At 36.0% G+C, this 14666-nt stretch overlaps 2 protein-coding genes across 14 annotated transcripts in view; one reads left to right on the plus strand and one right to left on the minus strand.

The window, feature by feature from the left end:
* Positions 1-14666, plus strand: part of LOC134802928 (protein daughterless) — a 182602-nt gene that overhangs the window by 128067 nt on the left and 39869 nt on the right. For 11 of the 13 annotated variants that reach the window (XM_063775645.1, XM_063775656.1, XM_063775648.1 and 8 more), the window contains exon 2: positions 9648-10183. The exons of the other annotated variants lie outside the window; for them this stretch is intronic. In XM_063775645.1, coding sequence (XP_063631715.1) covers positions 9785-10183 — 399 coding nt within the window. In that variant the 5' untranslated portion in view covers positions 9648-9784. The remainder of the gene's footprint in view (positions 1-9647; positions 10184-14666) is intronic. 13 annotated transcript variants of the gene reach the window in all.
* Positions 4129-7120, minus strand: LOC134802943 (uncharacterized). Its single transcript, XM_063775673.1, has 4 exons — positions 7023-7120; positions 6499-6561; positions 6358-6417; positions 4129-4266 (listed from the first exon to the last, which is right to left on the minus strand). The coding sequence occupies exons 1-4, from the start codon at positions 7100-7102 to the stop codon at positions 4152-4154; spliced, it is 318 nt and encodes a 105-aa protein (XP_063631743.1). The 5' UTR covers positions 7103-7120; the 3' UTR covers positions 4129-4151.

Here is a 14666-nt window from a genome sequence, read left to right on the forward strand (position 1 = left end):
CACTGAATATTGGAATTTACTCTTTTCATTATAAAGCTGACTTTTCCATATTAAATAATACAGGTTAAATATACTTAACAGTTGGTAAGCGTATGTAGGTTACCGACGCGACGACTCACAAAAAACGTCGTATTTGAGTCCTCATTACGTGTGCTTTACGCCCTTTTGAGCAGTTAGCCGAAAACACTTTAAAGACTTCTGAAATCCACCTGCCTTTCGAAAGCGTGCCTTACCCAACGGCGAACAGAAGGGTTGTGAGTTTGTTTTGTTTATTACGATTGTACAATCAACGGTAGCATCAGCTTTCCAAAATATCATGGTTTTCAATTTTTCTTGCATGCTTTTCTAAAAAATATCATGCGTATTAGAATTTAATATACTTACTGCACAATAATGAACTAAAAGGTACCTATGAACTTTTCTTTTTTTATTCCTTTCCATCAACCAGAAAACATCACAGCACATTTTATCAGAAAAAAATTTGTATCCCATAAACTATCTACTAAAATAGTATGTATCTAAAAAATATGGAAAGGACTTTGACCTAAAAGAGATATGCAATAATGCATGTTTTGTGAATTGCAATGTTTCAAAATTTTCAAGACGTAAACCATTACAACGAGTGACATGAAAAAGTAGACCCAAATCAAGATAGGTATAAAAACAAAAAAAATATATACTGTCAGTAAATAAATAATTTTACAGTGAGTTTATTTACTCTGCTGACTGTACGAGTACATAACATTTTACCGGTTCGAGCGCGTGCTCTCTATACAATTGATAATCGTTCACGATTTCTTGCATTCAGTTAATTATGAATATTACTGCTAAAATGATTATTACTTGACCATATGTGGTAAAGTTTTCAATTTGAGTGTTACTCGTATTTTCACCCGGTTTACGAAATGCGTTCGTAAAACTGCAAATAGTGACAATAATTTAAACAACTAGGCTTTATGACTCATATAGGTACCGGGTGTCTTCTGTAAGACGATCAAATACTTTTTAATTATAATTTAAGTTTAAACGATCGTTTAAAAACTAAAAAATTGTTTAAATTTTCTCTTTTGTTAATATAAATTAAGGCCGTTCCCGTACCCAAATGAAATCTACAATCGAGCCTCCCCTCACGCCACCCATCCCGCCCCTAGATACAATGACGATACAACAGCGCCACGCAAGAAGTAGCGACTTAAATGAACTAACAGGACACTGATTTGTAAAACGTATTACTAAATACTGAAAAAAAACATGCTGCATCTCATAGATGGCGTTAAAGTTAAATTGGAAAAATAAATGAAACATAGTGCAAATTAAATATTCATTTTAATGAAGTCAACTCTTATTTCAATAATATTTAATTATAAGGGTAAATACAGTTTATATTTAAACAAATTAATGACTGCAAGTTTTCTATAATATCATTATTTATTAGGTATACTGTGCAGGTATATCATCGATATTTATTAAAAAATTAGGGCATACCGATACAAGTGCGAAAAATAGGTAATTCGCACATGTATCATACAACGTTTTACAGTACATAATATGGCCCTTTAAATTTTCGACATAGTTACGTAATGTGCTAATTATCGCACTAATAAATGCGGTAAAGTAGCACCATATTGTAATAGTACTTACCTACATTACGTTTACAAGTGCGGCAAATAGGAAATTCGAAACGAGTGGCGATAAATTCGAACACGACCGAAGGGAGTGTTTTGAATCGACACGAGTTGCGAATTACCTATTGACACATGTATCGTACAACGTTTTACAGTACCTACAGTCCTTACATACTAGGGTTTGCTCCCGGGAAATACCGGTACCGAAAGTACCGGGAATTCCCGGGATTTAGAGCCAAGCAAAGAACCGGGATTTCAGAATTAAATTCCCGGTACTTTCGGGATTTTCGGGACTAATATTTCCGGTACAATATTTGACTGTTTTCTGTTACTTAGCATGAAATATCATGTTTTTTAAAGAAATACATTATATAAATCCATTGCTGACGCTAATACTTTTACGACTGACCATATATTAAAGCAAAACAAAAATAGTCAATGGGTTTGACAATGCCAACAAAATAAAATAGCTTATTTTGAAACTATACGAGTGTTTCTACGATAAATAATTTTATACGAATAATTAGTTAGTTCTATACTAAATACGAGCAAAAACTAGAGAGAATTGTATAATTAATAAAATATTTCTTTTAATTCGAATACGGTATAAGAAACTCTTATTGATAATCTGAATGACATTTTAAAATGAATTAAAATATTATAGTGACATGTCCTCTCCTTGGTAAATTCTTAATTCTGGCTGCAACAACTTCTTGATCCTTCCTATTGCTAATTTTATTAAGTACCACTTTTACCTACTCACATGCAATTTTGCACATTTATTCAAGCCCCTTATCTTGTCTAGAATACAAAATTTCGTAAACGTAGCTCTAACAGTTATTCATAAATTAACGTTTTAAAACCGGCATTTTTGTGACTGACTGACTAATAGATCAAAAACCTAACCCACTTCGAGCTGACCTAGAAACTTGAAATTTGGCACCAAGGTAGACTATTAGGAGTTTATAGAGGGAACAATCTAAAAAATGAAAATTATTGATAATTTGATGAAGAAAAACATATATACTTATCGATAATAGGCTAGATGACTAATTTTCATTTATGGTATCAATCGATCAGGTTTGTCTTTAGGATCAAAAGTCTATATGGGATCCATTGCATTAAAGGAATACAAAAGTCAGAAATGATAGTCAAAGTCCGACAGTCGTACTTCACTCGCGAAACGCCCCGAACAAAACGATATGTGACCGTGACGTCAAGGTCACAAAGAGTCCATCTTGAAGTATGAACAAAACAAGAAAATTGCGATTTTGTCGGTGAAATATTGCGTTTATGTATATAGTTTAGATTAGATTAGATTAAAATTACATGATATTTAACAATGTCATAAATGTCATAATGTTTCCAAATAACATGAATTCACAAAAAGATCGTCAGATTGTAAACAATAATAATAATACATTAAAATAATTAAAAAATAAGTAAAAAATATAAAACAATCAAATAATCATAATAAAAATTAAAAGTATCTATATTAATATTAAAGTTTCCATACAATCTTTTATTGGATAAAATGTGAGGAATCGAATCGAATGGTAACTAACTGCGACAATTCTTCGACCGACGGTTTTGTCAGGAAGCTCTTCTTCCACATTGAACGATATTTGTAACTGAAAATAAAATATATTGTATGTGTTAGCATTTACAATTTGTCACATCACTCGCGCACGTTTTAACTCGACACGAGTTGCGAATTACCTATTCGCACGTGTATCGTACGTTTTACAGTACATATGGCCCTTTAAATTTTCGACGTAGTTACGTAATGTGCTTGTTTTAGCACAGGGTGTCGTAATGGAGCACCAGATGTACTGTAAACATCTAATAGTACATTGTGTATTAAGGGCGGGAAATAAGAAATTACGAACGAGTGTCAATTTTAAGCCCGACGCGAAGCGAGGGCTTAAAATGTTCACGAGTTCGGAATTTCTTTACCGCCCGTGGCACACACAATGTTTTTCATCACACTTGTAAGGAAAAAAAGGAGAATTAATAAAAACAAACTTCTGTATAAAACACTTTTCCGCCCTAGGGCGAAAATTTCAATTTCCCGCCCGCAAGCCCTACGTGTAAATAAGTGTTTTTCATCACACTTGCTCGGAAAAGATTTTTTCCGCCCTAGGGCGAAAAATTCAATTTCCCGCCCGCAAGCCCTACGTGTAAATACATCTTTTCCGAGCAAGTGTGATGAAAAAAATATTACGCATTTTTATTATTCAGTCACACCAAACTTCGTCCAAATATTAGTTTTTATCGGCCCCTTTATTTAGTCAGTACATTGTTCCAATCATTTCCATTTCCAGAACGTCGACTGTACATATAAAGCACCGGTGGTAAAGAACCAACGAGAGAAATAGAAGTAAGACCCTGTATAATGACTACGAATCGTGTGATAAATCAATTTACGATGGAATTCTGGCACACGAAGTTGAAACAATGTTATTCTAGCTAGGTAGTTAGTACAAAAGGTAAAATTGTTCTCTGCTCTACAATCAATAAGCATAATTAGCATGAATCACCTACCTCATGGGTATCTTCTTCCTCTAATATACTAGGAACCCGATAAGTGTCATCCACCTGTGCAATGCGTGGGTTCAAAATGTTTGAGCCGGTCGCCTCACTGTCAAAACCAAAATTAAATAAATGTATGATGTTTTACAGCACATATGGACTTTACCGCACTAGTGCGATAATGCACACACACATTACGTAACTATGTCAAATATTTAAAGGGCTAGTAGTAGTAGTAAACTCTTTATTGTACAAAAAGACATATTAAAAATAACATACAATTAGCAAGAAGTACAAAGGCGAACTTATCCCTTTGAGGGATCTCTTCCAGTTAACCTATAGGGCTATATGTACTGTAAAACTGTCGGTCGAAGAATTGTAGCAGCCAGTCATTTCTTTACAACATCACTCAATTTATAAATTAGTCCATTACTATTTCATAAATTGATCATGGACCCGCGAAACGCAGCATTCCAGAAATGCAGTTATTTCGAAAAGTGAGACAGACTAATTTCAAAATTTTTATGTAGGTACCTATATTATAACAAGTGATGACAATGGAGAAAACTACTTGAAAGTAAATAAACCATTGTGCTGGTTACAGGTACAGTCGGCGTCAAATACTTTGTAGCAACAAAGTAGCCAAATAGTAACATCTAGCAAGTAACATAATAAAATTGCGGTTTATGACGTAAGTATTAAAAAAACTGCTTACTAGATCTCGTTCAAACCAATTTTCGGTGGAAGTTTGCATGGTAATGTACATCATATATATATATTTTTTTGTTTTATCATTCTCTTATTTTAGAAGTTAAAGGACACACATTTTACCACTTTGGAGGTGGTCTCTCGCGCAAACTATTGAGTTTAGAAAAAAATGATATCAAAAACCTCAATATATTTTTTGAAGAATCCTTAAATACCCCACACGTATGGGATTGATGCAAAAAAAAATTTTGAGTTTCAGTTCTAAGTATGGGGAACCCCCAAAATGTATTGTTTTTTTCTATTTTTGTTGGAAAATCCAAGTTTCAACAGTACCTATAGTTCTTATAGTTTCAGAAAAAAGTGGCTGTATATACGGACGGACAGACAGACAGACATGACGAATCCTTAAGGGTTCCGTTTTTTGCCATTTGGCTACAGAACCCTAAAAATGCTCTATCACAGGTAAATGAGAAATTGAAAATGGAAATAATTGCCCAAGATTATTAGTTTTATTAAAATAAAAAATCGGTCAACACGCTCAAGAAAAGGAAATCATTTACTATTGTGTAGGGTAGGTATAATATAAAATAACTACCAGTTCATTAAAAAAAACGTAAAAGAATAACGAAAGTACGGACAATCGGTAAATCCCGGGATTTTAATTTCCGGGACTTACTCAGGCAACCCTATTACATTCTATCAGTGTACATTTTTAGGGTTCCGTACCCAAAGGGTAAAAACGGGACCCTATTACTAAGACTTCGCTGTCCGTCCGTCCGTCTGTCCGTCTGTCCGTCTGTCATCAGGCTGTATCTCATGAACCGTGGTAGCTAGACAGTTTAAAATTTCACAGATGATTGTGTTTCTATCGCCGCTATAACAACAAATACTAAAAACAGAATAAAATAAATAGTTATGCAACAAACGTGATTTTTGCCGTTTTTTGCATAATGGTATGCGTGTGCGAATCCAACTTGCACTTGGCCGGTTTTTTTTAAATTAAGTACCTCTTGGAGAATATCAAATAACTGATGAGGGCAATGTATCTCGTACGATATTATTGATTGGCGACATTTTATTTAGTTTTCGGCGAACATTTGCTAAGTAGGTAGTACTAATAGCCATCTAGGAAAATAAGTACAAAATATGTCCAAATAATTGAGAATATCAATTCAATTCATAAAAAGATATAAGCATCTGCACTGATAGGAAAACAGTAGGTATCTAAATCTAACTAAGGTCTTTTCGTACGCCGCCGCTGTGAGTACTTGAGTAGGTAGGTATTTATCGCAACGCACGAAGTTACGCGCGACATAGGTACCTACATATGTGACGTTATCTATGAAAAGGGACCTTATTGTCGATGGCGCTTCCGCAATTATTAACGATGCTCTGATATAAATACCACGCCGTGCGACGCAGTGCGTCGTAAGCGCCATAGACAATAAGGTCCCTTTTCATAGATAATGCCACAATTAGAATTAGAACTTACTCGTTACTTTGAATGTCAGTGGTTGATGAAATCGGAGATTCCATTTCCATATTTTGCAGTCTGTAAATAAAGATAAGTTGTAGTAGTGTATTGTGTTACGTAGGTAGGGCTAAAAAGCACAAGTCAAATAATTATACTCACTCGATGTAGTCTAAAGATATAGTATCATGTTCGGCTGTGAAATTATCCAATTTTCTTCTTTTCCTAGAAAGACAAAAAAGTAAAAAGTTTAGACGCATGACAAATCACGAGCTGAGGTTCGAACCCTCGATAGGTGGATGGATTGCTAAAAGAACGCTTTATGTGTCTAATTGTGTGCGTTACATGTATCACTGTGTGCTCGTATTTATAGGAAGGCCCACTACACCGCAACCGCGTAACTACGACTCACGGGGAGACGCACACATAGACGGCAATGTTTTCTGTCTTTGCCGTGCATTAGGCAGCGGCGCTAGTGCCGCGTGGTGTAAACGTCGCGAATCGCAATATCCTTTTAAGCTATTTAGATGATGAATTGATGACAATGTTTAACCGGTAGATGGAGCTATTATTAAATTCTAGAATGTTTTAAGTTATATGGATTACTAATTAGTACGATCAAGTATATATTAAATTAAGTAATAATTACGTATTTCACTGTGTAATAAATATACATTTTTACTTACGTTAGTTCCATTGTTTGTTGGAATCTTCCGAGTTGTCTTTTTCGAGATGTCTTCTTTTTATTCAATTGCTTGTTACCCATTATAACTTAAAGGTTTTGATGCACACGGTATATCACTAGGACACACAATACAGCACAGTTTTTATAAGTAAATCTTATATTTGTTTTGGGGACACCTAGTACAGGTCCGTCTGGCACGAGCGCTCAGCCATCACTGTCTCATTTCGAAAGACGGACGGAGATAGAGCATGCAGGCCGGAGTCGATATTTTGTTACGATAGAATTAGTTGATGTTTATTTATTTTAAAAATATTGCCTCTAATTATCGTTTTTCTAAAGCTGTCAAATTACTGTTATAGTTATGATTGATTTTTCTCCTTTTTTTGTTTCATAGTGTCACATAGTAAAGAAACGAGTAAAGTTGGAGTAAAAATTCGAATTGGAGGTTACTTTGGGAATAAATTGTATCGAGCGAAGTGTTATGAATCGTGTATCGAAAGCTGTGTTATTAAAGATAATATAATCAAGAATTATATTTATTTTTCCCACGTCTACAAATATCACCGTTTCTTAGAAAAATAGGATAATTATTGGGGTATTTTTACATTTCTGGCTCAGGGAACGGCCTTAAATATTATTTTAAATGTAAGCTATCATCAGTGTAATTGACGTTGCTTGTCACGCTTTAAACATACTTAGAGTCAGACCAAGTGTTATTTTAAACATCAAACTTCCATGCAATTATGACGTATAAATAACACTTGCACTGCGTGTGCTATCAAAATCGTTGCAGACTTTTCTTGGCCTAACTTTAACAAAATTTGCAATTTTGCGTCTTAGAATTTTAAAGTCGCTAAACAAATGTTGGTCAGTTTGAGACAGCCTACAGTTTAGTTTTAGTTTATTGCTCCTGTTACAGACCATACCCTGTATGCTTAATAGGTCTGTAGTCTATCTCTGTCCCTTTAAAACATGACATAGTTTTAATTACCTTCAATATTTAATAAGTCAACTATAATATTAATATTAGTCTTCCTCATTCCGACAACTGGTAAAGTAACCAAGTCAACTTTTTACCATTTCGAGCAGATGTTTATAAATACGAGTCTCGGGAGAAAGGACATAACTCTGCAAATGTCATTTTTACGATCTCATAATAATACTTCATGTAGGAACGCAACTTGAAATTTCGGCGTTTTTTTTTTGAAGTGTAGAAATTTTTACCTGCTAAATGTAGTGAAGTTTCAAATCTTTACAAATCTGTAACAATTGAGTTGCATACGAGTGAGTAAATCTTTAAATCCTTTAATTTTTGTAGTGGATTTTGAGGTTTATTCTGTTTTGATAAAATTCAAATTCATAGTATAGATTTATATGGGTTAAGGCGAATTTGTAGATATAAATTGGCAAGGTGCGTTACGTTTATTCTATTTTTTTTGAGTTTCATTTCCACACCTTCAAATAAATTACGATCACCAGGCAATGACGCATAAAGAGATAGTAAAAATTGCAAGATAGATGAGACAAGAAAAGGCGATTTTAGAATCGCTCATTACAGAAAATCTAAAAATTGCCGGTAACGAATGGATGGACCCAAAAAACCATCTCCCAATGGACATTGAAAAAGGAATTTTATTTTAGGATTCCATTATATAATTAAAATTTAATGCTGCCGAGAGCATTTCATTTCTAGCTGTTTGAAAATATAATTCAATAATTGCCTGAAGTTTGCCCCGTGGCACTCCCATTCATTTAACTTTTAAAGTAACTTTATACCATAAGCCTTGTCAAACTTTTAAATGTCAATCATTGTACGCTTTTAAAATGCTGTAACGAGTCTATTTGTGTTCTTAACTTTTTTTTATAAGCCTGTATTCAATTTTGTTTTGATTCCCAAAAATATCTTGTTACTTTTACGCCTGATGGTGTGACCCTCGATAGCTCGACACAATACTATCACTCCATCAAAATAGACTCGAATTTCAAATTAAAGTTGTTACACTTCTTATGAAATTCAATTTCGTAAGGATACTGTCCCTTTTTTATTTCTTCTTTAAAGGAAATATGCACTTATCGCTTTGATTTTAAAGTATCAATTCCAATTTTCATTCTTGTTTTAGAAAGTCGTATCCGCCAAATCTTTTTTTATAATTTCTATAGGTGTTCAATTTTGACGCTCCCTAGCGGATGCGTACAAAGTTACACAATCCAGTCCTTATGTCGTCGTCATAAGGTTGCATTTCGCCTGGCTTTTGAACCATACCTGCTTTCTCATTGTCCCGGGTTCGGTGCTGGTCGGTTCCCATCGCAAGGTGTCTTTGAACTTAAAAAAAAAGTAATCCGTCATTTGTTTGATTTTGCGGTTACGGTCTTTTGATTTTGGGTGGTCAATTTTGCATTAAGTCTTGCACCGCCGCAGCTTATTTCAATTGATTGTTTTTTTCTATTTGTTCTTTTTTCTTTTATTTACTTAGCCCTTCAAAAAATTACCTGTACAACATACACCTATATCTTTGTTAGGACATGAAATCGTTTAAAAATTCGACGTTTTTCGTAAAAAAATTGAACACTCAGTAATTTAAAACGAATCAGAAACGAAACGCAAACTTATCATTTTCATTTCCAGTGACCTAAGTGCAATATCTAATAAATAAACCCAAAAGTGCAAAACACAGTGCAATAATGCCGCGGTGATGCGTGCGAACAAGTTCAAAAAAGTGAAATTCAAGTGCCCAAAGTGAAATTGAAGTGCCCAAAGTGAAAATGCTACGCCACGACGCAAATATGGACTCGAATTTCCTCACAGCCGACCCTCCACCTTTAACCGACATGGACTATCAACCTAAAACGGACTTAGCTACAGAATATTTCAACACATTCAATCAAATCTGCGAAAACTACAGACCGGAATCTGATGTGAATTTGCGACAAACTTCGGACTCCTTAAGACTGTCGTCAGAGATTTTGGATGGGGTTCGATCAGAGTTTATAACGACAGATTTCACTGACAAAGTGAGTGATGTGGAGAAGTTTTTGAGCGGGAAGGAGCAGATATTTCAGTTCGGGCAGCCTGATGCCTCGGCGCTGTTGAGGCATAGGGCCAGGCGGCGGTTTAACGAGGAGCATGGGCTGCCTCAGGCGGCCACCAGTCAAGAAAGTGGGGTAAGTTGATGGATTATACGCTTTATTTATTTTCAGGATCTGCTTTGACAGCTTGGATTCAATGTCAATCAATCATTCTCTATAGATCCAGTTGATAGATCCAAAATGGATCTAGTGAGACAAGGTTTTCTTCTAGATCTAAATTTAATCTTAGCAGAGGAGTTCATTGGAAAACTTTGCCAGCTATTATGTTTACCGTATTCTCGCGCAACGAAGTAGAAATTCAAACTGGTTTGGAGTCGAAAAAAACCGTATTTTTATTACCGTTACATTTTTAGATAAATGTTTGTGTTAACTTCCAAAAATAATATAAACATTTTCCGTAAAAATTAAGTGTCGCAGGGACCGACGCGAGAAGTACCTACCTGTTAGTTTGTGACTGACCCATTTCTAATAATGGAAAAGATTTGCATACATATTTGCATCAAAATAAAGTCGTAAATTTAACCAATCTCTTTCGTCGTCTTTATTTCTGGACGAATCAATTGTGCTTCTAAATATAAACAAGAATGCACCAATGAGTCAGTTGAACAGGAAGCCCTAACTATTTGCCCAAAGAGGGTCATCTTCTAAGAAATGCTCTATAATTGTATCACATTCATAAATACATGACGCATATTACTTAGTCGTTATTGAGTTTATAAAGGATAGTCGCCATCAGTAATATCGAAGGTGCTCATCAATATATCAACGTGCACTATGACGTTTTGACAATATAGGCTTTGTTCACATATTTGTGAACACCATTGTTACTCCGATATATATGATCGCTACTGTACGGTCAAGGAATTTGATGTCTGTGACACTTCGTGCCTTGTCATAATGACAAGGGTTTGATATTGGTTGTCAACTTGTCACTGTGCAATGTACGAACGGAGGGGAAAATAAAATTTCTTGACTTTATGCACAGATTCTAAACAGACGAGCCTTCCAACAGTCCAAATAGCGTGGCTGCAATCCAAAATCGGTCCGTCAATGTCAAAAACGTACAATGTTTAATATTAGGATGCCGTCCATTTGGATGAATCCATTGTAACGGCATCCATTTGGAAGGCTCGTCAGTGGCCTGCTTTAGATTGTCAATCAAATTTGACATAAGGTAAATAATCCCTTTTTGCTTTGATTTTGTAGAGTTTCAAAGATTTATTCACTTAGACCTAATATTATTCAAAACTAGCGACCCGTCCCGGCTTAGCACGGGTTACAGAAAACCTTAACATATTATATACCTAAACCTTCCTCAAGAATCACTCTACTGATAGGTGAAAACCACATGAAAATCCATTCAGTTGTTTTTGAGTTTATCGCGAACTTACATACACAGAAACAGACAGACGCAGCGGGGGACTTTGTTTTATAAGGTGTAATGATAGTGACTAAAAGACTGTCTACTTCAGTGGTGGGCAAAGTACGGCCCGCGGGCCATCTGCGGCCCGCGAATGGATTTTATCCGGCCCGCCGCCGGTCCTATGAAATAATTAGTATATGGCATTGGCCCACGATTATCACAAATCAAAATAAATTTTGGCTACAATTCTGGCCCTCCACTTAAACTTCCTAAACTTTCTGGCCCCCCATGAATAAAGTTTGCCCACCACTGGTCTACTTCAACAACTGTCATCGTAGTTTATTGTATTTTTGTTACCATGCATTAGATTTCAACACAAATATTTTGTTATCTTAATGTAAATCAATTTCTACATTTATTGCCTTAAGCGTGTCAGTTCGCCTACACTCGTAGAAATTAAAACTACATATATTATACTTGAAATCAATTGTGTAGGTCGATTTTAACAAACAATCCTAAAGCTTATTGCCAAAGCGAGAAAGTTTAAATTGCTATAACAGTTTGTAAAATATTTCAAATATGTATATGTATATATTGCTTATAACATATATTAAGAGCGGCCGTGTACTGACGCCCACTGTCTTTAACGGCCAAATATATGTCTACGTAAATAGTTGTCTAAAAATATAGTATATTAGCTAAGCGTCGAGTGTGTTATGATATATGATTTGGAGTATTGCGTGTTTAATCATAGTATAAATGTTTTACACTTCTTTCAGTACCCCTAAGTGTAAATTTCATTCGATTTATTTATTTAATCGTATGGCAAACATATTTTAAAAACAGAAACAAATATAATCAGATGTCTACACTACGACCATTCAGCCACTTTATGGCTTCGTCGCTCGGGGTGATCAGGTCTTCGGGAGGACCGGCGACGTAGCGCGTTATAGGGCAGTCTTGGATTATATGCTGGATGGTTTGGGCTTCCGCACCGCAGCCGCAGGCCGGGGAGTCCACCCACCCACAGCGGTGTTTGTAATAGGCGCATCGACCGTGGCCAGGACGGAGTCTGTTCAGTTTGCACCAGTCTCGTCTAGGGAGGTCCGAACCGAACCCATTATTCTGGAGCCAGGCTTAATTTCACATCCTAGATTTCATTCGATAGCGTGTCGTGTCGTACGCGTTTGCGTTAAGTGTCATTTTGTATGGGATTTTGAGTTTCCAAAACTTCGAGTCTAGGTGACGTTCGGATGTTGTTGCGGCGTCGTTGTCGCCGACGCTGTATCTATCTATAGGGGGTATTACTGCAATGTTCTGCCGCCAGAGTGCAGCACTAGCTCCTCTAGTAAACCATAGAGTAACTTATACACACTGTGCCTTAAACTGTTTTTTGACAAGTTTTCACAGACAATTAAATATGACATTGATGCATCAAGGCGGTTTGTTAACAAGGGCCTACCGGAAAACGCGAAAATAGAAATTTAGTTATCTGCTTCTTTATCGCTCGAATAAGCAAGAGTGATATAGAGAACGAAATTTTCTTGTTTCCCGGTAGACCCTCAGGTTGTGACAGATAGTGGTAGTGGCTCCTCCTACGCGGAGTTTCGCGTAATATTCCCTATTGACTTGATAAAATTCTATTCGTCTCGAAAAACGTTCACCACCGCATAACTGCCGCGATTATGACGTTTCATTCGCCAGTCATTTTATCAAGGAAAATTAACAGATAGGTACAGTATATTTATTTATTTATCATTTTAAATCAGGCAAAAAGGCCCATATTACAAATACCTTACAGACTAACATATATATGCATTTTATATAAACTTAAAAAACTAAACACAATTTAGGCGACAAAACGGCGTGGCCCCGTTGAGTCGTCTGTTCTTGTGTCGGATTCGGCAGTTTGCCCCGGAACCTCCGAAACACGACACCCTTCGGCCAGAAGTTGGCGCACTCGATGGTCCCCTGCAGCGGCGGCGGCACGTGCACCACAAACGAGTTGAAGTGCACGTAGTGCAGCTGCACCTGCAGTTGACATACGGACGTCATCTATTTTTCTGCCGATAGTATAAGTATACCTAAAACAACAAAAGTATATCGTACTAAAGCGACAATTTTGATTGATTTGCGATTATTTGCAAAAATAATTGATTCTTTGGATAAAAGTGTCATTTAATGAGTGAACGATCAAAGCGTCATTGATATTGACTGATAAAAATGCTAGAATGGGGTCATCCATTAATTACGTCACACGAATTTCTAGGTTTTTTTACCCCTCCCCCCCTCCTTCTCACACTTGGTCACATTTGGCAAACCCCTCCCCCCTGGTGTGACGTCACATTTCTTCAACGAAATCGGCAATTATTCATTTAATATTATATCAAAATATTTTTGACAAAAGAAATATTAGTAATTTTATAACCCAAAACTGATTAAGAAATAAAATTAAACGAATAAAAACGATTATAGTTTCATAAACTTGTTATTTAAATGTATATTATATAGTATAACTATCTTTATTCAATAATCATAAGTAATACATAGGCAATGGGTTAGGTAATACATATGTGGGTCAAAAATATGTCCCATCGTTCTTAGTTCGTCCCATACATAGGGGGGGGGGGGGGGGGAGAAATATATTAGTGAAAGTAATTTTGGGCTATTCTGTACACCGTGTCAGATAGGAATCCAAGTGTCACTTGTATGAAGGTAACTAAATGATAAAACGAAAAATTTTTTTCTCCTATTAGGATCGGAAGAGCTCGTGATTCTTAGTAGAAATAAATTAAAAAATCCCAAATCTGAAAGAAAAGTGTACAACTGTGGTTAAAATGGCCGGAATACATCGTTAAAATCCTTCATGTACAGTCCGCAGCAGAAGTTGCTAAGCGGGCGAGGTGTTTAAAATTACCTTGACACGCTCTTATTCCCTTAACAATAAGGTCGCGTCAAGATCATTTTGAACACCTCGCCCGCTTAGCAACTTCTGCTGTTGACTGTACCGTGTAGAGCCGAGAGTCCCTTTTAAAGTATTTGACGGCGTAGGTATCACATAACGGATCCATTAGGGCGTCAAGCGTCAAGTTTCGGGTTACAGAGTCCTGCGGGGCCCGACGAGTCACTGAATTCGAAGATCGGCCGTCTTTGTCTGTATAGTCACAGTAACACAAGAGTGATAGAGATAGAATC

Source organism: Cydia splendana, chromosome 25 (assembly GCF_910591565.1).
Source record: "Cydia splendana chromosome 25, ilCydSple1.2, whole genome shotgun sequence".
NCBI lineage: Eukaryota > Metazoa > Arthropoda > Insecta > Lepidoptera > Tortricidae > Cydia > Cydia splendana.